This window comes from Anabrus simplex, chromosome 4, assembly GCF_040414725.1.
Source record: "Anabrus simplex isolate iqAnaSimp1 chromosome 4, ASM4041472v1, whole genome shotgun sequence".
NCBI classification, from domain to species: Eukaryota; Metazoa; Arthropoda; class Insecta; order Orthoptera; family Tettigoniidae; genus Anabrus; species Anabrus simplex.
In genome coordinates this window covers 429603162-429627933 of record NC_090268.1, presented here as the reverse complement: position 1 = coordinate 429627933, position 24772 = coordinate 429603162, and the positions used below count along the sequence as shown (strand labels likewise).

Genomic DNA, 24772 nt, shown 5'->3' with positions numbered 1-24772 from the left:
TGCTGTGAGAAGTGAGTTACCGTACGTCGGAGATCGCAGTCGGCCGCTTTCCAGTCGGAAGATGTCATGACTTCTGTTGCATAGATTTTGGACCAAATTTCCTTCTTCTTAGCTTGTAGTTCTGTTAGCAGCTCTTGGTAGACGGCAGTGGATGGTAGGCACATCTGTTGTCTTATATCCTCCGTAAAGAAGGATTCCCTGGCTAATTCATAAGTTAGTCTGGACGGGGTGCAGTCCTACTGCGACAAACACGAAATCTTCAGAAAAGTTGCCCTTGTTTTCTCAATCACTTTCAGGTTGCTCTTGGGACCAGATGAATTGTACTCTATATGTAGTTATGGGACTTATTTTGTTGAAGATCTTCGTAGTGGATGTGAATCCCATCATCAGTAGGGCTGATGACCTTCGATGTTAGGCCCCTTTAAACAACAAGCCATCGTCAGTAACCCTCAAGATGGTTTGGTGTGGTTTCCAATTTTCACACTAGGCAAATGCTGGAACTGTACCTTAATTAAAGCCATGGCTACTACCTTTCCAATCCTAGCCCTTTCCTATCCTTCTGTCACTAAAAACGTTTGATGTGTTAGTGCGACATTAAACAAGGAGCAAAGAAAAAATCTTAATAGCTGTGTCAGTTGATAACCTTTGTAGCAGTTTGATGTCACTCGTTGCTATTACTCTGGCTGTCACCCTCTTTATTACATGTTTTGTGAAGGTGCTTCCAGAGTTCTGCAAGGTTACATCTTCAAGATAGTTGAAATCTTTAACAATTTTTAGGGGGTAATGTTCATAGGTCAGTAGTTGGTTTGTGGTGGCAACTCTGCCACCTCTCCTGAATATCATATGAACCAGTTTGTTCATGTTTCGGTTGAATTTATTTCTTTTAGCCCAGGATACGAATAGATCCCAGCATTTCTGTTAGTCTTCTAAATTCAAAGAGTCAAGCACTATGTCTTCTGCATAGGGATATCGAGCAATTTGCCCTTCAAATCCATTCAATATTTCCACAACGTCTAAAGTAATCAAGTGAAATAAGAGTGACTAATCAGGTCATCCTGTATAACACCCCTCTTCTGAAGATTGTCTCTTACTATGACTGTATTATTCTGTAAGATGTTTGTCAGATAATTTCCTTCCCGTAACGTTTTTCCAAATTTATCAATAAGAATCTGACAGTCCAGCAGATCGAAAACCTTCTTGTAGTCTATAAAGAAGACATGGTATTTGACTCTCTTATGTCTCAGAGTTTCTCTGTTGTCTTCCTTTCCTGAACCTATATTGTTGATTGAGGATGTTATTAGTAGTTAGCATAGTGAGCCTATCTGTTAGGATTTTGCTGAAGACTTTAAAAATCACATTTTTGATGCGATGCCTGTATGTGAATCCAGAGAGTCTGGGCTTCCTTTGCCTTTATATAATATTTTCAGTTAAGAGGTTTTCCAGTTGGATTGTAATTTGCTTATCTCTAGACACCTGTTTTAGAGTGTAGTCCATATTTTCCCCAAAAATGGGAAAGCGCTTTTGAGGTGTTCATTATAAATATTGTCTAGGCGAGTGCCTTTCTGACTTTAAAGCCTTAATATTGTTCTCACCTCACTCTCCATGATGGTAGGAAAAATGCAGCTTTCTCTTGTGTTTGTTGTTTTGAGTGTAGTTCCGTCATTGAGAATATGGCAGATTGACAGAACTTAGAGGTTCTTGATTTCATTGCGTCAGAGTTCTTTTTATTGGTGGCTTCATAATTTTGCTTCCTTCCTCTGTCAGCCAGGTAGCCCTCTTTTCCTGTAGGAGTGTCTTGTATTTTCATCTTAATGCGGTATATTCTTGAAGATGATCGTGTGTTCTAGACGATCTTGCTCTGTGGAGAATAGTAAGGACCTATATCCATTTCTCGTAACAGGCGGTATCGAACCATTGTTGAGATCTTCTTGCTACCATGTCATAGCCCACGTCATTTTAAGAAGTAAGATATTCAAGTTATTTGTCCTTTCATCGCAGTAAAGATATTTGTGTGGTTTGCCTCCTTTCTTAGCTGTGGGTAACCTTTATGTAAGAATGTGTTGAAGATCATTCTTTACATCATCTTTACGAGGTAGGTCTAGTTCAGAAAAATACTTGACTAAGTGGTATGTTTTGAGCTGTCAGTGGAGAGATGGCGTGGCATGACATTAGTAGACGAATAAGCTTGCGTGGAGCTTTTAAAATTTGGAAAGATCATAAAATGAAGATAAAGTTGGAATTCAAGTGAACATATTGGGTCAAATATTCATTTATGGGATGAAGAGTAAGGGATTGGAATACATTATCAAGGGAAATGTTCAATAAATATCCAAGTTGTTTGCAAACGTTTTAAGAAAAAGCTGGGTAAAAAAATTGATAGGGAATCTGCCACCTGGGCGACTGCCCTAAATACAGATCATTGATGATGATTGGTAATGTAATGATTGTTGGTTCCACACTGAATCCTTTGTTGTTATTTATGGTCATTGGATCATATAAGAGATTTAGGACATCATATTAGGCCTAGCAGACCTGAGTACAGTACTTGTAAGGTGTCTTATAACCTATATTGCTCTCCCTATACCGTTGTATTTAAAATTCTGTCGAGATTGGGAAGATCTGACTGACTTAGGATTTCATTCCCCTGCCAAAGGGTCAACTGGTGAGGTTTTTTTTTTTTTTTTCTATTTGTTTTACGTCGCACCGGCACAGATAGGTCTTTTTGTGATGATTTATTTATTTATGTATTCAGGATCAGCAACAGCATAACGCCAAATTACAACGATCTGAGCTATGTACAAAAGATATGAATCTAAAATGAAAGATATATAAATACTTACAAAGGACACGAATATACACAATAATAACTGTACAATCATATAAAATACATATTTACATAAACAACGTTATTAACAAAGAAAAATACATTTACAGTAAATACAGGAGCAGAACGGGAAAGAACAAGAAGGAAAATTAAGTTATATGATAAATATCATGACAGAAGGAAGGAAACGTTACGAAGAGATCTAGGTTGTTGTTGTTGATAGATAATGTATTAAACATTGCTGGAATACGTACCGAAAGGGACCTTTGGGTGAGAGAAAGCCGGGAGTAAGGAGTATGGAATAGGGTCTTCATTCTGGTATTACGGGATGGGACGTGGAGGGGAAATAAGGAAGCTAAATCTGGAGACCTAAACAGACCATTAACTGCTTTGTATAGCAGCTTTAGGTCGGCTACTTTCCTCCGAGCAGAAAGAGTCTTGAGGTTCAGTTTCCCAAGCACTTGGATAGTGCTTAGATTGCGACATGCAGGGACCCTGGCTCTGACGATAGCACAGAAAAAAGATTGTACACGGTCAAGGTGGCTGAGGTTTGAAGAAGCAGAAATGGACCAGACTGGAGAGGCGTATTCAACAATAGGTAAGATACAGGAGACGTAGAATGCTCTGAGGGCATTTACATCTGTGATGTCAGAAAACCTGTACAGTAAACCAAGGAGTGACATAGCACGTGAGGTAACCCTGTTTATGTGCGAGACAAACAACAATTTACTGTCAAAATGCACTCCTAAGTCTTTTTGATTGTCGACAAGAGCAATCGGTTGGTTCAGTAGGTGATATTCTTGTAGAACGGGGGATTTACGAAGTGTGAACAAAATGGTGGAACACTTGGAGGGATGAGGTTTAAGACGCCATGTAGTACACCAACCTGATAGTGAATCAAGTGCATTTTGCAATTGGATTGTATCTGTAGGAGAATCGATCTGCTTGAAGATTTTACAATCATCAGCAAAGAGCAGTATTTCACATGAATGGTGGGAAACAGTATCGATAAGGTCATCAATAAACAGGGCAAAAAGAAGTGGACCAAAGACACTATCCTGCGGGACACCAGAGAGGGTGGTGGTGAGAGAAGAACTGCATCCATCAAGAACAACACGCTGTAGTCTTTCGCTCAGAAAGCTATTAATTAGAGCTAGGAGTCTCCCATGCACGTTAAACCGTTCAGAAAGTTTGTGCATAAGAAGGGTGTGATCCACGGTATCAAAGGCCTTCGCGATGTTGATATAGCATACATCAAGTTGAGAGCCCGCGTGGATGGCAGACGTGGCATGATGGAGGAGGATAGCCAAGTTAGTTACGCAGGAGCTTCCAGGAAGGAAACCATGCTGCTGAGGGGATATATAGGGATTTGTAAACGCAAGCAAATGCTGATGGATGATCCTGTCACAAATGATTGATAAAGCAGGTAATATTGAGACCGGGCGATAATTTGCAATATCCGACCTCTGTCCACCTTTAAGAACTGGAAAGGCCTAGGAATGGGAAGGTAGCAGCCGTGGCCTTATTAAGGTACAGCCCCAGCCATTTGCCTAGTGTGAAAATGGGAAACCACGGAAAACCATCTTCAGGGTTGCCGACTGTGGGGTTCGAACCCACTATCTCCTGAATGCAAGCTCACAGCTGCGTGCTCCTAACCACACTGCCAGCTCGCCCGGTACTGGTGTGTTTGGCCCACTCTCTGACCGAGAGTGTTGAAGGTGATCGTGAAGTGATAACGGATGGTGATGAAAAAAGGATTCATGAATTTTCTGAGAGAAGGGGAGTTGAGCTCTTGGTTGTGGACTTATTAATGGATTGTTTTCACACGTATAGAAACATAGAGTGGGAAACATAGACACATGAATATATTGTAGACACATACATATTGACATAACGAGTTGAAAGAGAGATTATGGTGAAAAATCTTGTACATAGTCATGTTCAGGTTAATATACCATCAATTTAAAAATCTATGAACACACCGAGTTGGTAACTTCACATAAACACATGATAAATTTATGACAGATGGATTATCTCCTTTATCATTCTCTTGCCTTCAATGATGGTATTCAAACTGTTGTGGGTACTTTCGCACAATACATCGCCAATCACACACTATATCCTTCCTATTGCCAATGTCATTTTGGTGCTAGGCCTATAGATTTTAGTGTGTTCTCGCATTGTTTATTCTGACCCCGCTGATTGTGTTGTCCATCGTTCAGTTGAGAATAAGTTACATTATTTACGTTGGAAGGCATGTTTTAGTAGATAGCAGGGTGGGACCACTACACGTAAATCTACGACACGCATAATACAGTGTGAATTGGTTTACAGTTGACAGAATGGCACTGTGAAAAGTAACTGTAGTAATAAGTGTGTTTATTTGTCCAACCCTTGTCCCGTTTCTCTATGAGGTCGAGTATGAGGTGAGATGAATCTGTCATGGTGGGTTTTTATGACCGGATGCCTTTCCTGTCATCAACCTCATTAGAGGAGTTAATGAGATGAAATGAATGACGTGATATGTGATAATAGGAAGGGAGAGGGTGAAACTCGGTGCCAGCACATAGCCTACTCCTGACGAATAGCACCAAGGGGTCTGCTCAAGGCTTAACGTCTCCATTTGACGGACGAATCACCATCAGCAGCGCCATATGCCCTCACTCCATATGAGCACTGTGGAGTAGTTTGGAATTTAATGCAGGCTTTTGGCACACAATCTAGTGATTAGAAATTATATACCACCACCTCTCCTACCCTGCCGGCCAACATTCTGATGGGGAATTTTTTTGCAACCAGCGGGACTCGAACCGGCGAACAACGGTGGCAGACCGTTCAGACTTCAACACCTTAATGATCAATGCCACCAGGCGGGCTAACTGTAGATCTCTGTGATAACAAATATATAAAATTGAAAACTTGGGAAGCGAGGCTGGGAAAATGTATTTATTATTGTATTACAAGTTGTTTTATGTCACACCGACACAGATAAGTCTTAGGTCTTATGGCAACAGTAGGATAGGAAAGGGCTGCAGGTGGGAAGGAAGCAGCCATGGCCTTAATTTAGATACAGCCCCAGCATTTGCCTGGTGTGAAAATGGGAAACCACGGAAAACCATCTTCACGGCTACCGACAGTGGGATTTGATCCCACTATCTCCCGATGCTGGATTATGGCTGTACTTGAGTGACTGCAGCTATCGAGCTCACTGAAAGTGTATTTTGTCACAGAAGAGGTGTTTATGGGGAATCTTATAATTTGAGCAGTAGACCTACTGTAGGATGTCAGCATCTACATATGATTATATCTTTTGTAAAGTCCAGGATGTTGCTGTGAAGCAAACAACAAACTGGAGGAAAGGAAACATATCTACCCATAGTAGAGGCTACTTCTGTTGTCATGATGCTTGTATAATGGGTATCAAAAAGTTTCCGTTCGATGGCTGTACAGTTGATTTTAAAAACTTCGGCACTAAATTGGATCTTACACATTCTTTTAGGAACTGAATGTCCTTTGAGATCTAAAATTAGCAAGATCTCAAAGGATATTCAGTTCCTAAAAGGCTGTACAGTCCTGAATTGTAATGCCAGTCATGCAGAATCGTCGTGAGCATTGAGGCTCTCATCCCACCAACGCACCAGGTTGAAGATCCCTGTGTGGTGAAACACCATGTCCTACTGCATGAAGAAGTCCATAACCGCCTGCTGCACATCCTCGTCCGACAGGAAACGTCGACCCTTCAATGGCCTTTTTGAGGGGACCGAAGGCGTGGTAATGTCGTGGGGAGAGACCAGGACTGTAGGGCCTCATCTACCGCCTGCTTGTTGTTGTCCGTAATGGATAAGGCTTGTCTCCCAGATTGACCGGCGTCTTGTGTCAAAACACGACCCGCATGAAACTTGGTGCACCATTTCACAATGGTGGTTTACGACAGACGTGCAGCCCCAAACACAGTTTTCATTCTCCGATGAGTGTCCAGTGTGTTTGTCCTTCAGCGGCTAAGAACAGAATAACAGCACAGTGGTTGTGTTTGGACGCATTTGGTAGTTTCGCCGTAGTTCTTGTGGCCGCACGTAAACACACACCTCGGCATGATACGGCTGCCACACTAATCCCTTTACCTACATGTCTGTGCTTACATACCTGCATCGGTTTTGCGCTATGTTGCAATGCCGCTGCAGCAACACCCTTATACAGAAACTTTTTCATCACGCCTTATATTTTGGTTACTGAAGCAGTGGTGTCCAGACTCTTCTGTTATCATCAGTTGTACATCCATGTTGCTGCGTCCATCTACTTCCACAAAGTAACTAGATTTCAAAGTGAACCACACCACACCTCAGATAGCTACGTGTTTGTTGTGTCTCGTAGCTCTGCATTCTTTTGGTCATTCTTTGCCACTGTCTGTGTGTTTGTACCGTTAGGCATTTAAGCAATGTGGCTGGCCTATTTATAATGATTACCAAGCATCAAGGCTTCAGTGGTTGTGATTCTGTCCTCTTCCAGGATACTGATGCTTGTTCACTGATCCTGCCATTTTAGATGATGAAAGAAGTTGTATTAATTTGTATTAACGAGTTAATCCTGAATAAAGTTAAGCAGTTCAGTCCACTAGTCAGTACTTCGTAAGTTTTATTTCAGTAGAGATCCTATAGTATGTTCAATTTTTCAATTCAACATCATGGTAGCACTTCAGAGGACTCCTGAACTAGCGCTGTAAGAGAAGGCTGCTACGGGAATGGAGGCCGATGTTCAGTTGTTCATAGGTGCATCCTGAGGTCACCAGTCATTGCTAACAACTGTTGATGTAAGTCACAGAAGAGGAGAAGGAGACAGGTTTTATCATTCATGGGTTCTGGGATCTTTGGAATCAGTTTCACTAAAACTTTTCACCAACTCCATGTTCAGTCCTACATCTTGCATCAGTTTGCTTCCCAAGTACTTGAAGCTTTCTACAGTTTCAATGTCTTGTCCTCCAATTTCTACCATATCTTTCCCTTCTCTTTCTTTTGTAGTCAACACCATTGTCTTGCTTTTCTTCATTCTTATTTTAATTTCATAATTACCAGTGTACTCACTCAGCATGTCCAGTTGACCTTATACTTCCTCTCCGTTTGCTCCCTGCACCAGTATGTCATCTGCATGCACCATCACCCTCAGCTCCCTGTCCCCATATGTTTCCTTTGTGTATTCTCCAATTTCATCCATTATCGAAATGAACAACAATGGTGACACCATTAGTTCAGTTAATTTTGAAATCATTCTGTCCTACCAGTCTTTGCTACATTTGTCATATCCTGGATGTACACAACAGGCTAGGGAGTTGGAAACATCGATAGGTTTGGGTTCTAATCAGAATGGCTTAATTAATTGACACAACTTAAGTTTCATCCTACTTATTTACTACTACTTATAATTAATAGGTTACATACAATATTAATTTGATGGCATGATGACCCTTCACAGTTATCTCTCGTTTGTTAATAATAATATTATTGCCTTTACGTCCCACTAACTACTTTTACGGTTTTTGGAGCCATCTTTTGTTAAGACTAATTGATGCACCAAAGAGGGTGACGTTAAATCAAGGTTATGTTTTCAAACATTCATTTGAATGACTTATGTATTGATATACTGTATGTTACGGAGTTTCCGTGTTGCAGAAAGAGGTGAAAGAAGGTGCTGGGTGGAATGGGTCTATCTACTATACCAGAAATTAAGTGAAAACTTTAACATAGGTTATATTTCTTTTTCAATCACAAACTTAACAAATTTTTTACTTAGTGAAATAATGACAATTTCAAGAATTGGAAAACCCAAGATTCGGAACTTTAACAGTTTCTGGGCTTCAAACCCCTAGTTTACAAATTTACAATTTTGCAAATGTGGTATTATTTAGACAGGGACAGAAATCTCCCAATTCAAGAGCACTTTGCTCCCAAGGTTACAAATCTATAGCCTTCCAGAGGCACCCCTCAATGTCTTAGAAAAGAGCTTACATGCTCTCCAGGTTTAATCAAGGAGACGGCACCCCCAGTTTCTTACAGCCTACTCAAGGCAACATTACGTCAAAAATCTTATAAATTTCTGTCCCCTCTAGGCCCCTCTTACACTTGTACAATTTTTACACAGGGGTACCAATTACCTAAACTACTGGGCCTTCGTGGAAAGAAGAACAGGTTAAATTACTGGCCCGAACACAAAATGAATGGATGCGTACGCTTGCACTCCTAGAAAATTTAAAACCCCAAATGGGCTCTTGGCCCGATGATGCAGAGGCTAATCCCAATCTACTGAGATGACTACTAGAATGAAGGTTAATCTAACACTTTTTTTTTTTTTTTTTTGCTAGTTGTTTTACGTCGCACCGACACAAATAGGTCTTACGGCGACGAAATCTAACACTTTACAGAAAAGAGAAAAGGTTACAAATTCATAGTCGCCTCAAATTAAATTTAAGGGGAACTCAAGAGGGTAACGCACTCTCTATCCCCGATTTACAGTTTTAAGAATTTAGCAAATTTTACATTAGCCGAAAGAAGGTTTACATTTTTAGAAAACAGGAGGTTACATACAGTAATTAAAAATTTGGACCTTTCCCTCGTGTAAGTCTGCGGAGGTAGCTACAGAAAAATAAGACTGGTGGTCATTACCTGTCTTAACACACACACTCTCAGAAATTTGGCGTTGAAAAGACAAGGTAGCATGAAAGGCTGCAGCTTATATACGCGAGGGGATAGTTCTAGAGGTTTCTGGACTAATCCGGACACACCCTCTCAATTTTATTGGCAGAATCAAACGTTACACCCAAAAACCAACAAGAAGCCTGTGATAGGCTGAAAAATAATGACAGACAAATTTTGATTGGCCAGACACCAAAGCTGGCGGGAAGAGAAGGAAGTGTTGCAAACATTGAAATAACAAAATAAATGAACATTAATTTAGTTGGGAAACATGAGAACAAAAAACTTCTTTAAATCACTAATTCTTCCGTCTTACACCAGAGTGCATGACCTCAGTTTTTTTTTTGTAATGACATCAATGGAGGAAAGTTTAAACCTCTTGAAGTAAACAAACACAAAGCAAATAAATCCAGTCAGTTTAGGCAACTTCACAATAACACAATTACTCAATACTTTGGTGACATCTTCAGGTCAATGTCCCAACTTCATGCCATAGGTGTTTCACGTTTTGTTAGAGAGATAGCGTTCCTTAAGGCGCTTCTTTTAAATGAGCGGAGTTGAGGTGGACCTCCCGGTACACTGTACAGGAATTTTCTGGAAAATTATTAACTCAACGTGTAGTTTATGTTGGTATTTTGGTATTCATACAGGGTAGAATTTTACTATCTGCTTGTTAAAAAAAGGATTAGGAATGACTGTTGACCTTTACGTAGGTTTTATCTCAGCATATAGGTATGAGAGACTGTTATGTAATATGTGAACTAGGTTAACAATAAGTCATAGAGCATTAAACATATATCCAAAGAGTTCTAGTGTGCTACATTCCATATAACTTCCATAGAAGTTTTATCATCACATTCACCTCCTCCTCAGAAATGAACGAAGTCCTTCAAATAAGCTGGAGGATGACGGATGCGGCTGCTGCGACGTAGTGGTGTTTCGTCTTGAGTACGAACCGGGGTTCAAAGTGGACTATCAGAAGTCACAGGGATATTGACCTGAGTTGCAGGGCTCCCTTCATTGGAAATCTCAGGATCCATAGTGGATTTACTAGGGTGTGGCGCTGGTCCATCCTTCGCTGTGGGAGTGTCTTCTCCTCTCGGTAATAATAATAATAATAATAATAATCATATGGCCTCAGTTACCGTGTGCAGACATTTCAATTTGTTGCCATCTGGCTGTCTGCTCGTCAATTTCGACGTTCCATTTTACTCTAGACCCACTAAATGGAAGACCGAGTAAACCGAAACTCTCTTGGCCGTCTATGGCTGAGATTTAATGAATTTTGTTGGGTAAACACCAAATGTGTCACCAGAGATCTTTTACATGCCGACATCGTACGACATGGAGGGTCGAATGGACTTTTTTCCGCCCTTCAAAAATCCGACCACCTCTGCCGGGTTTGAACCCGCTATCTTGGGATCCGGAGGCCGACACTCTACCACTGATCCACGGAAGCCAGGTGCCTAGTAGATACCATGGACTCTCGGCCTTCAGGATACCGGATTAGGGCATAATCATGATTACCATTTAGGAGGGTAACTTCTTCAACCAGTGGGTCAAATTTAGATTGATGATTGAAGCGACGGAATAGTACAGTTCCAGGTTTCAGTAGCCATGTAGGAGTGGAGTAGCCGTTGTTACTGCATTGTGGGAGGTCAAACGCGCACTCGTGAGGTGTGGCTGTGCAGAGGAGAGACCGAATGGCGTGAACCGCTTCTTGAAGTACGGATTCCCACTCGGTGATTGACAAACTTTTATCTTTAAGGGCAAGTTGAATTGTTCTCCAGATTATCCCATTAAATCATTCAACCTGGCCAGTACCCTGTGGGTTGTAGTTTGTAGTGCAGCTGGTGGCCACTCCAAATAAAGCTAGAAAGTTCTTGAGATCCTGAGACATAAATGGTGAGCCTCGTCCCGTATGTATGTAGGATGGGGCTCCAAATATGCTGAAAAGTTGAGTTAGGCAGGAGATGGCTGTTGAGGTACTCATTTCACAACAAGCGAAGGCAAAGGGGAAACGAGAAAATACGTCAATTACGGTGAGAATGTAGTGATTTCGAGTTTTAGTAGGCAACGGTCCCTTGAAGTCCGGATTTAAATGTTCAAAAGGGGCTGTGGCATTGATAAGAGAACCTTGCTATCTGAAAAACTGAGGCTTTACCTCAGCGCATATCCTGCATGCAGATGTGACACGCCGGATATCTTCTATTGAGAAGGGAAGATTTTTAATCCGTATCTTGGATACCATTCTTGTGATGCCTGAGTGATAAAGAGATTGATGAAGAGACAGTAGCTTTTCATAATCTGTATTGTGATTGATGGAACTGACTCTCGAGAGGGCATCAGCAACTTGGTTATGGTTGCCTGGTCGATATACAATGTCATACGAATAAGGGGATAATTCCAAACACCAATGCATAATTTCTCATTCTTTATTTTTCGGGAATGTTTTGAATCAAACATGAAGGTTACGGAGCGCTGGTCTGTGATAAGGTGGAAATGGTGGCTCACGAGGAAGTGCCTCCATTTATGAATAGTTTCCACAATAGCGTAAGCTGCTCAGAACTTGAGAGTGTTTGAGAGAAAAATGCATTAGGGTGTTTATTTTGGGAGAGGGTAGCAGCAAAAGTAGAATCTGATGCATGAGTCTCGACTGTGTAACGGGGCATTGTTGTCTATGCTACCAAGCGCGGCATTTTTTGTAGCAGACCTGATAATTTTAAAAGCTTTAACAGCAGTGGCAGATCGAAGTAGTGAGGCTTGGCAGACAGGTTGAATTTTTGCTGAGAAGTTTGACATGAAGGGTGAATAATGTGGGAACATGCCAAGCGCTCTCCTAAGAGATTGGTGGTCAAATTGAATAGGATAGTCTCTAAGCAGTTTTAGTCAATCAGGATCAGGCCTAATAGCCTTGTTACTGATTGTATATCCCAAGAGTCTGATGCATTTTTGTGAGAAGTAGCTTTTCTCAGAGTTGATTGGTAGATTATACTTGAGGGCCGCTTTAAGGAATTTATTGAGGTTCACATTGGGTTCATCTTGGTTTGTTCCACATAGAGTGACATCATCTAGGTAAGCGTAGGCATGGGCGCCAATATGACAGTTTCTAGAGGGGGCCCCAGACTTGGGGGTACGTAGTAATTTTAATATTTTGGAAGATAACTGGCGATTTGTATTCTGCGGAAGAATAACCCACGCATGTTGGTGGTGGACGGTACTGCCGCTTTTACGTAATACTGACTTTTAAATCATTTTCTTGAAAGGAAAACACGTGACTACACTAGATTTTTGCCTTTCCCTGAGAGCTAGAGGGGGGCTGCGGCCCCACCTTGCCCCCGGGTATGGGCGCCCTTGAGTGTAGGTATCCATAAGACCTTCAGCTTGAATGATCTCATCAATTACTCTCTGGAATGCTGCTACTCCATTTGTCACACCGAATGGTATTCTGGTGAACTGGAACAATTTTCCACAAGCCTCGAAAGCAGTAAAGGGGCGATTGTGCTCAGGGATGGGTACCTGATGGTAAGCACTACGTAAATCAGTTATACTGAAAACTTCATATCTTGCCACCCGTGTAATTATATCGTTGATTTGTGGCAGGGGATAGGCATTCAAAAGGTGGACTTATTAATAGTCCGAATGACAGCGACATTTGTGATTAGATGTCGATGCAACATGTACCTGAGCTCTCCAAGGGGAAATACTACTCTCAATTACACCTTCCTTCAGTAGTTTTTCAATGGTTCCAGTGTATGGGACCCTCACCAGGATTAACATGACTGGAGAACTGGAAAAATTCCAAAGAAAAGCAGCTCGATTTGTTCTGGGTGATTTCCGACAAAAGAGTAGCACAAAAATGTTGCACAGTTTGGGTTGGGAAGACTTGTGAGAAAGGAGATGAGCTGCTCGACTAAGCACTGTGTATGGTATAGATGTTGATTGCCATAGGGAACCTGAAATATTTGTCCCGAATGAGTACCACATTATCCACTAGTCATGCGTCTTGCTAGGTGTGCTATTTACCAACTGATGAGCCCAACTTAGCACACTGGGCTGAAACGCTGACAATCAAGAATTGAGTTAGCTGGAAAATTTATAATATCTTATAAACAGTATGTTCCGAGCTGTCATTGGAATGACATCAGTAGACGAATAAGTTTGAGTGGTGTCTTTAAAAGTAGGGAAGTTCAAAATATGAAGATAAACCTGGGATTTAAGAGGATAAATCGGGGCAAGTTTTTGTTTATAGGAAGGGGAGTTAGGGATGGGAATAATTTACCAAGAGAGATGTTCAATAAATTTCCTATTTCTTTGCAAGTATTTAAGAAAAGTCTAGAAAAACAACAGATAGGGAATCTGCCACATGGGCGACTGCCCTAAATACCGATCAGTGGTGATTGATTGGTTATTGATCTTCCATTTCTAAAGCCATAGTGCACTTCATCTAATTGTTATTTCACCTTTCTTTTCATTCTCCTTTCTAGTAGCATATTGTTTCAAGTATTTTGCTAATATTTGAAGGAAAGAAATAATTGGTTAACAGTAGGCCTATTAGACTCTAAGCATTATTACAATACAGTTAGCCGGGCTGAGAGGCTCAGACGGTTAAGGCGCTGGCCTTCTCACCCCAACTTGGCAGGTTCGATCCTGGCTCAGTCCAGTGGTATTTGAAGGTGCTCAAATACGTCAGCCTCGTGTCGGTAGATTTACTGGCACGTAAAAGAACTCCTGTGGGACTAAATTCCGGCACCTCGGCGTCTCCGAAAACCGTAAAAAAGTAGTTAGTGGGGCGTAAAACAAATAACATTATTATTATTGCAATACAGTTAAATCTCCACACCACGATTACTGATATAATGTTAATCCCCTCCATAAATGATAAAATATTCTGGCTCAGTCCGGTGGTATTTGAAGGTGCTCAAATACGTCAGCCTCGTGTCGGTAGATTTACTGGCACGTAAAAGAACTCCTGCGGGACTAAATTCCGGCACCTCGGCGTCTCCAAAAACCGTAAAAGAGTAGTTAGTGGGACGTAAAACAAATAACATTATTATTATTATTACAATACAGTTAAATCTCCACACTACGATTACTGATATAATGTTAATCCCCTCCATAAATGATAAAATATTCTGGTCCCTGGCATTAATTCCACTAATTCAATCTAAAATTTATCTTGATTAAATGATACTCTCGATAGCGATAAATCTAATACCAATAAAAATGGTCCGTTATTGGACATTATAAATTTTCCAGCTAGCTCATTCTTGGTTGCCATCGTTTCGCCCTCGTGTGCTAGGGTGGGCTCATCAGTTGGTACCTAGCACACCTACCAATACGCTGGCTAGTGCATACCGTGGAGGCCACTGCGTAGGCTAACTGGAGCCACCGGCAGTGCCAATACACTAAGAGACTTTGTCTCATCACTAAAAATTGATGCCTGCTTGGCCATCAGATGATATAGATGTTGATTCCCATAGGGAATCTGAAATATTTGTCCTGAATGAGCAAATTTATAATACCAATAAAAATGGTCCGTTATTGGACATTATAAATTTTCCAGCTAGCTCATTCTTGGTTGCCAGCGTTTTGCCCTCGTGTGCTAGGGTGGGCTCATCAGTTGGTACCTAGCACACCTACCAATACGCTGGCTAGTGCATACCGTGGAGGCCACTGCGTAGGCTAACTGGAGCCACCGGCAGTGCCAATGCACTAAGAGACTTTGTCTCATCACTAAAAATTGATGCCTGCTTGGCCATCAGATGATATAGATGTTGATTCCCATAGGGAATCTGAAATATTTGTCCTGAATGAGCAAATTTATAATACCAATAAAAATGGTCCGTTATTGGACATTATAAATTTTCCAGCTAGCTCATTCTTGGTTGCCAGCGTTTCGCCCTCGTGTGCTAGGGTGGGCTCATCAGTTGGTACCTAGCACACCTACCAATACGCTGGCTAGTGCATACCGTGGAGGCCACTGCGTAGGCTAACTGGAGCCACCGGCAGTGCCAATGCACTAAGAGACTTTGTCTCATCACTAAAAATTGATGCCTGCTTGTCCAATAACGGACCATTTTTATTGGTATTATAAATTTGCTCATTCAGGACAAATATTTCAGATTCCCTATGGGAATCAACATCTATATCAAGCGATAAATCTCTCTATTACGATTTCTTTTCATATCCTGTTGTTGTGATTTCCACCCAGTACTGTGATAATATAAACCATGATAATGTCCAATAATGGACCAACTATATTGGTATATTAAAATGAACCATAACGAACATTTGACGGTTGAGAGAGGGGTTTCGCCTACCATGCCATATTCCAGCAAAATCGTGTCTGTATGCCAGAATTCTGGTTCAAATCCAGCCCTTTCCTTATGTCACTAGATATGCAGCTCAACATTCCACATCTTCATCTCTTCCAAGAATTCCAGACAGTGTTAGAAGGTGTGTGGGGCCAGCAGTGAACTAGAGAACACTGCTGGCAAATCATTGAGGCTTGTGATAAGGAAGCTCCTTAGTAGAAGCTGATAAACAGTGGAGCATGTGCCCAGAATGATCTGGGCTTAATTCACTCTCTGAATGGTGCTCCACATGGCATCTTAAGCCTAATCCTGCCAAGTGTTCCTGTATTTCGATCACGCTTTGTAAATCCCCTATTCTCAGTAAATACTCCCTCCTCGGTAACCCGTTCCCAACTCTAACAGAACAAAATGACTTAGGAGTGATGTTTGACAGTAAATTGTTATTTGTCCCCCATATACAAAAGATAACCGCACGAGCAATGTCACTTCTCGGTTTGTTGTATAGATTTTCTGACATCACCGATATCCACGCCCTCCAAGCCTACTATGTATCTTGCATCCTACCGATTATTGAATTCGCGTCTCCCATTTGGTCTACCTCTTCACCCACTAATCTGAATCACATAGACCGTGTGCAGTCATTCTTCTGTGCTATTGTTAGAGCCAGAGTATCTGATTGTCGAAACTTGAGCAGTAATCAGATACTAGACAAGTTAAACCTTCACCTGTTATCTAGTCGCAGGAAAGTAGCCGACCTTAGATTCCTATATAACGCTGTTAACGGTTTATTTCGTTCTCCTGAACCTGCATCCTTCTTTTCCTTACATGTTGCAACTCGCAAAACCAGGATTAATCCGCCCCTTCATATTCCGTATTCCCGCCTCTCTCTCTTTCAAAGAAGTTTATTTATCCGCATACCAACCCTCCTTAACTCTTTATCTTCTGACAGGAACTTAGACGTTTTTTCTTCGTATGCCTCCTTTAATCGATTCTTCCTTAACCTAGTTCATTTTCTTCATATTCCTATTTTCTCTTCTCATTGCTGTCCTCTCTTTTGTACATAATATAATATTTATTTATTTATTTTTACTGTACCATACCGTTACTCAAGTGTTATATCTGTATTTATCTTACTGTGCCTAGCTATAAGTTCTCTTCGTTTTACGTTCAATCTTAAATTTTTCTCATAGTTTCTTTAGCCTTTATGTTTTGTTGTTATTTGTTGTGTCTCTACAATTATTTTGTTACTTTTTAATTTTTTCCTCTATTTTTATCGTTAGATGTTTTTTCGTCATTGTTCTTCCACTTATTTTTTATGTTTGCCTTGTGTTACTATATTGTAAATATGTTTTTCATTGCCGAACTTTGTAATTCGGCTTCTCGCTGTTTTGGTTTCCCAAATAAATAAATAAATAAATAAATAAAGTGGAAACTACAAGAATCTTCTGTGGGCCTGTGGAAAGAGCGCAGCTGCGTGGGATTGCAGAGTCAGTATTGAGTTGGCCTCATGTGAATTAAGAGGTTGTAGGAAGTGCGTCAGTAATGAATAAGATGGTCTTGATTACAAGAAGTGTGGTGAGCTGTGTATTGAATTGCTCTGTGAACGAGACATTGCTGCAGGAAGCTGTGTTAGAATTTAGGAGTTGGACATGCCAGAGAGCTTGGTGTTAAGTTATGGCCTTGGGTAAAATCTGTGTTAAGTAGAAAACTTAAACGCAAGCAAACTTTTAGATAACTATGAATGACAGTTCAGTTTTTCATGATATCTCCATGAGTAGTGATTTTATTCTCAAAGACACAGATAATCTGTCACAGTGCTTAAGGATGGAGAGTTTTTTGAATCAGCACTTCCTTTATGTTTGTATGTTTATCATTCTGACATATATATTTGTTCATTTGTTGTTATAAATATCATTACAGCCCACTTTGATTTAACTCATGCTTATGCTTTAGTAAACGGTTCGCATGTTGGAATCATATAAAAATAATCTTTTACAATACCTGAAGTAGAAGAGAGGAGAGATCCTTCCTTAATGATTGCTAGGGACCCACCAACCTGCCCCTAAAAGGTATTCATTTAGAAGAATTAAAAGAGACCAACCTGAAAGTACTAAATGTATCTGATTTCTTTGTTGCTATTGGCCAGCTGCAATCAGCTGTCATGAAAGCTATGTACTTACTGTCTCCAATAGAGCTTGCATGAAATGTAGCCACAGGTTTACCACATTTTTTTGAAATGAGAAAAGGACAGACGGAATTTGAAACAGGCATGGCGACTCCACCACTGGCTGCCAGTGCATTGAATCCTGCATGCTAATATAGGTAAATCATTGATCATTAATTCACATTTTGTCCAGTTTGCAGAGCAGTCTCTGTCACGAAACAGTGGCCCCTTTTGAGAGGCTCTTTTCTATGGCTGCGGTCATACTACTATCCAACCAGCAAGAAAGGAAAAAGTGGGTCTAACCTGTGTTTCATATTTTCACTGACCAACATTGGCAAGCCTGTTCAGTGGCTTGTAAGGTTGTTGAAGGTGCTGTCATATTGGATCAATAGCCTATATTTTGCAAACCCCAACCCAAGTTTTATCAACTTATTAATTAAAACTACTATACCGTCTGTGAAACGTGCATGATTTCAAAGTAAAATATTCTATTTGTAAACCAGCTGTTCAACATTATCACCATTTCCTCTTATCTAGTTGCATCAGGATCAGGCCGGATATACTTTCTATTTTACTTCTCATCTATTGCCATGTTCCAGTTCATGTCCCACTACTTTTAACCGTGCTCTTCTATCATACTCTGAGAGTATTCACATTTTTGCAGAGCTTTGTTACTTAGAGAAGTATTCACGATACAGGTAATACTCTCTGTTGCAATACTGACGGAGAACAGTTTGTTGGAAGTTTATTCCATATAACTGCAGTGAATTTATATCTTAAACTTGCCCTCCTCTTTGCAGAATGAGGATGTCGTGCCACACATAAACAACCTCAGAAAGGAAGATCTAAAAGAATCGTTGAAGAAGCATACAGCAAGCTTAGCCAGCAAATTACGTGCCCAGACAAAAGAAGCACAAGAAGGCAACAGATACAAGGTATTTCTTCTATTTATTTGGTTAATTATTTTTCAGGTTTTATTCTAATCTTTATTGCCCTTTGTTTTTTCTGTCAGTGTAAATAGTTTGTTAGTTGATTAATTCACTCATCCTGGGAAAAAAACAGATAAGTCACTTTTCAATTTGTTTAGTTTTTGCACTGACCTGTATCTTTTGATAGTAACAAGATAAGTCACTTAATCATAATACTGGTTTTTGCTGATGATGTAATGGTAGGGGGTGAGACGGAAGCAGAAGTACAAGCTAGGCTAGGTCTTTGGCATGAAGCTTTTACAACCATATGTCTTAAAATCAGCAAAACCAAGACAGTTGACTTGGTGATGAGTAGAAACTCTCCAACTGTTCATCTAAGAATTGGAGATGAGGAGATGGATATTGTACACAACTTCCAGTACTTAGGTAGTGTTCTGTCCTCAGACAGTAACATACATCAAGAGATTAGCAACTGAATACAGAAAGCTTCCACATTCTATCATGCTGTTCGTCAAATACTTTGGGATGAAACATATCCGTTAATTTCCAAGATCATCTTGTACAAAATTTATATGGTAGGCTACCTATATTGACGTATGGTCTGAAAGCAGCAACACTTACTGAATATACAAAGAGTCATCTTCAGGCAACAGAAATGAAGCTCCTCTGTTCTTGTCTCCAAGAAACAAAAATAAGGAATGCGGATATCTGACAACAGCTTGGATTGGGAACAAGCTTGCTGGAGAGCCTCGAAGTGAAGAGATTGCAATGATGTGGTCACATGAAAAGAATGTGTCCCCATAGGACTCCTCGAACTTACCATATTTCACTGCATTATCGTCACATCCTTAATTTTCAATACAAAAATCAGATTTTAAAATTTGTTCGCATAATCATTGCATGTTCAAATTTTGTTCCTCAAGCCCCTTAAAAGGTAAACGGAACTGCAGTGTAAATTGCATATGAAAGCTCAATTAAAATACATGTATGGCATATGGGAAGTTTAGCAACACAGTCACATTTGCGAGATGTCTGTACAACTTTTGCCGAATACATTGCCATCTACAATGCGAAGACTCCTTTAGAGGAGGACCGGGACCCTGTCACTTTGATCAGGTGATCACAGGACATTGTCAGACAAAACTGTTGCTCCAGCTGACAAACACGCGTATAAAATAGTTTGTGATTTTTAGTTTGTCTTTTAATTTCCACCAGTTACGCACCACTATTTCACTCACAGAAAATATTCATTCTTTCATCAGTTCTCTTTCCATACTGTTCAGCAAAGACAATTACATTTAGCTTGAAGACTGCAGAACAGAGTCTGTAATAACCCATGATCACAAATAAATGCTTCACACATTAATGTGTTGCTGTCTAAATTACTGTTCAGTGTCATTGTATTAAAAAACAATATTTGTACAAACATGCCAAAAAACAAAATAAAACTTAAATTCTCACACACACATCTACAGTACTGTAATCACGTCACTCACAAACAAACGCATGCATCTGTATATTCCAAATCAGTTGATACTTCTGCGAGAGTACCTAATAAACATCAAACGGGAAAACCTACATCATACCCCCAGGACATGGAAAGTCCAACTTATGGTGAACAAGCAGGGGTGTACCTACTCGTGAATTTTCCAATACCGGAATGTTCGATTATGTATTATAGCAGACCACAGGAACGTGGCCTATGGTGGCCGATTACATGGCAGTATTAATGATAAAAAGACACAGTCATTTCAATGTTACCAGTCACAAGAACAAATATTAACTATTTTTTTCATGAATTAGATTCTCAGTGACTCATTTTGTCGTCCTAGAAAGAGACCAAGAGAAAGACCTTGTGATGTTTGGGAGAAGCAAATTTCAAGGACCTTGAAATCATAGATGTAAACTGGCGCCGCATATATGAACATCATCTGTGTATAGAAAGGACAAACTGGAGGAGGTTCGTACACACTGCACCCAGCTTGCTGGAGTGAAGAAATGATGATGATGACTGAAGAAATAGCCAAATTTTACTTTCAGATTATTTAAGATTACAAAACTGTCACCAGTAAGAACCAGATAAGTTGAGTTATCTTGTTAATATTCTGAATATTGTTAATAAAAATTAGTCTTGTATGTAGTATATTTTCTGTTGGTATTATGGACATGGACATTATTGCCTTGTAAATGAATTATAGGTAGTGCATTTGCACAGCTGTCCTTGTTACTAGCTTACAGTATACAAATGTGACGTACACCACTTTGATTTTTACTGGTCCACATCAGAAAACAATGCCTGGACAATATAGGACAAGTCAGTTTTGTTCAAGATCCATATTATTATTTGCTATTTGTTTTATGTCGCACCGACACAGATAGGTCTTACGGCGACGATGGGATAAGAAAGGCCTAGGAATGGGAAGGAAGCAGCCGTGGCCTTAAGATACAGAAAATGGGAAACCACGGAAAACCATCTTCAGGGCTGCCAACAGTGTGGTTCGAACCCACTATCTCCCGGATGCAAGCTCACAGTTGTATTCAAGATCCAAAGCAGAAACTTCATTAATATTTTGAATTAAACAAAATCAAACCAAAACCATGAATTAAAAAGCTGTTTCATATAACAGAAAATGGTTTGACAACATTTGGTGAATCGGTGATTTTGTATTGTTTAAAAAAGTATGCACCCCGTGTGAACTTTGTACTTGTCTTGCTATTACCTGCAATGAGAGAAAGGGAGTAATGAAATTAGTTTACATTGCTGTTATACCTTTTAAGTTTTTCAATCTGTTACATACAACTTTTGAATATATAAAACACAAGTATATGGCTGTAAAAAAATTTTTTTTTTAAGTAACGGAATGATACAATTGGTTGTTCAAGAATATCTTCAGATTCTTTCAAATCACTCATACTTCTTCTTCTTCTTCTTGCGTTACGGCCTCTGTAGGACCACGGACAGCTCCTTCACGGATTGCATTTTCTTCTTCTCCTCCCAGAACCTCTTCATCCTTTCTCTTCTTCTCTCCCGCTCTTCTTCCGAGATATTCAGTATCCTCTTCTCTTGTCTACTCCACTGGTGACTCTCAATCCTTTTCCTGTATCCATCCCTATCATTGATCTCTGGCATATTAGTCGGTATGTACTTGCTTTTCCAATTTTCCTTTTCTTCCACCTTGATCCCCAATTCTGACCAATCTTTCCGGAGTTCAACTACCCACTTGGTTCCTGTCTTTCCTCGTGTCCTCGCTGTTGTTTCCCATACTCTTTTCGTCATTCTATCCATATTCATCCTGATTACATGTCCCGCAAACCGTGCTCTTTTCAGTCTGATTTCTTCTGAGATTGTCCTCATGTTCCAGTATAATTCTTCCCTGGGTCTCCTCATCCATCTCTCACCTCCTCTCTTAGGGCCTAGTATTTTCCTCAATATTTTTCTCTCTTCTTTCTCTAGTTGTTCCGCACCATTTCTTCCTAGTGCTATTGTCTCAGCAGCATATAATACAGCATTTCTCACCGTTGCCTTGTAATGTCTGATCTTTGCGTCTGTAGATATATTCTTTTTATTGTATATATCTCTGGTCATACAGAAGGCTGATCGCATCTTCTTTATCCTCTCTGTTATTCCCTCATTACTCCTATTCCTTCCTGTTATAAATTCTCCTAGGTACTTGAATTTGTCCACCTTTTGCACGGTGCCTTCCGGTGTTGTCCAATCCTCAGTGGTATTCAATGTCTTTGTCTTGTTGTAGGCGATCCTCAGTCCTACCCTTCCGGCTATATTGCTTAAGTTGTTGAGTTGTGTCTTTGCATCTTCTTCTGTCTCACTTACTATAGCTATGTCGTCCGCAAAGGCTAGACAATCTACTTGGGCCCTATTGTCCTTTTTGTCCCCAACATGCGTCTTTGGTATTCCCATTGTCTCATTCATTGTTCTCCACTGTCTGATGACTTCATCCAGAGCTATGTTGAACAACATTGGTGATAATCCATCTCCTTGTTTGACACCAGTGTTGATATCAAATTCTTCAGAGAGTACTCCTCTGAATCTCACCCTTGCCTTTGTGTCTGATAGAATTTCCATTATGAGTTCATGTGTAGTGCCATCTAATCCTCTGTTCTTCAGGATTCTTCCAAGAGTTTGTCTGTCGATGGAGTCATATGCCTTAGTGAAATCTACAAAGGTTACCACCGTTTTTTTGTTCTTTAAGGCCCTATGTTCTATCAGTTGTTTCAGTATAAATATCTGTTCTATGCATCCTCTTCCCTTCCTAAATCCTGCTTGGTAGTCTCCAATTGTACTTTCTAACTGTTCTTCCAGTCTATTGAGCAGGACTTTCGACAACACCTTATAGCCAATCTCTAGTAGCGAAATTCCTCTATAGTTGTTTGCATCCCTCTTGTCCCCCTTCTTATGTATTGGTATTATGATCGCATTCTTCCATCCTTCTGGTAACTTCTTTGTTCTCCAAATCTGGCCGATGATGTTGGTCATGTTGTCTACTGCCTTGTCACCTCCCCACTTAATCATCTCAGCTGATATTCCATCTTCTCCGGTTGCTTTGTTATTCTTTAGATCGCTTATGGCCTGTGCGACCTCATCTCTAGTTGGAGGACATGACTCTCTCTCTTCTGTGTTTGTCCCCAGCTCCAGCTCTTCTTCAGGTGGTTCACAGTTTAACAGGTCATGAAAGTATTCTGCAAGTATCCTACAGTTCTCCTTCGCACTAACTGCCAGATCCCCATTCTTATCTCTTATAAAGAGTTCTTTGCCTTTATATCCACTCAGGCTCTTTTTGAATTTCCCAAAAAAGTCTCTACTATTGTTTTTCCTGAAGTTGTTTTCAATTTCATCCAATTCCTGCTTCATCCTCTGTCTTTTGGTCCATCTTATGGTTCTGGCTGTTTCCTTCCTTACTCGTAGGAAAACTTCCCATTTTTCCAGGTTCTTCTTAATGCTCCAGTCTCTCCAGGCTTTCCTGCGATTCTCAACCGCTTCCTCACAGTCCGTATTCCACCACCAGTGTTTCTTTTTCTTTTCTTCCTTTCCCCATATTTCAGCCTGTTTCCTCATATTCAGCTTCATGTCATCCCATCCATTGCCAGTTTCTATTCCTTCCTCGTATTTGGATCGATTGTGCCGTAATTTGTCTCTGTCTATATTTATTTTTCCAGTTGGTCTACTTGTCTGTGGCAGTCTACCCCTGTGCGGAATCCAAAGGCACTTGATTTCTGTAAGATAGTGATCTGATTCTATTCTTGTGTTCTTTCTGACCTTTGTGTTCATAATCTCTTTAGTGTTTGTCCGATTGATTGCCACATGGTCAATCTGGAATTCCCCAATGTGGGTGCATGGGCTTGCCCATGTCTTTTTCACTCATACATATGTACTCAATACACTTGGAATGAAGTGATTCGATAGAATCTAAGAATATTCATACAGGGTGTGACATTCCATTTTATTGTTAATCATCATTTAACCATCTCCAGTTTTCCGCTTATAAGAGCACTCTCCACTTCCATCTGCACAGGTACTACCACTATCAGTCAGTCACTACTGATCTGTATTTAGGGCAGTCGCCTAGGTGGCAGATTCCCTACCTGTTGTTTTCTAGCCTTTTCTTAAATGATTGCAAAAAAATTGGAAATTTATTGAACATCTCCCTTGGTAAGCTATTCCAATCCCTAACTCCCCATCCCTATAAATGAATATTTGCCCCAATTTGTCCTCTTGAATTCCAACCTTATCTTCCTATTGTGATCATTTCTACTTTTAAAGACACCACTCAAATTTATTCGTCTACTAATGTCATTGCACGCCGTCTCTCCACTGACAGCTCGGAACATACCACTTA

At 40.3% G+C, this 24772-nt stretch overlaps 1 protein-coding gene across 1 annotated transcript in view; it reads left to right on the top strand.

Annotated features, from left to right (window-relative positions):
* Positions 1 to 24772, top strand: part of fs(2)ltoPP43 (female sterile (2) ltoPP43) — a 63576-nt gene that overhangs the window by 467 nt on the left and 38337 nt on the right. Inside the window, exon 2 of the mRNA XM_067146642.2 lies at positions 18789 to 18923. Within this exon, the coding sequence (XP_067002743.2) occupies positions 18789 to 18923 (135 nt within the window). The remainder of the gene's footprint in view (positions 1 to 18788; positions 18924 to 24772) is intronic.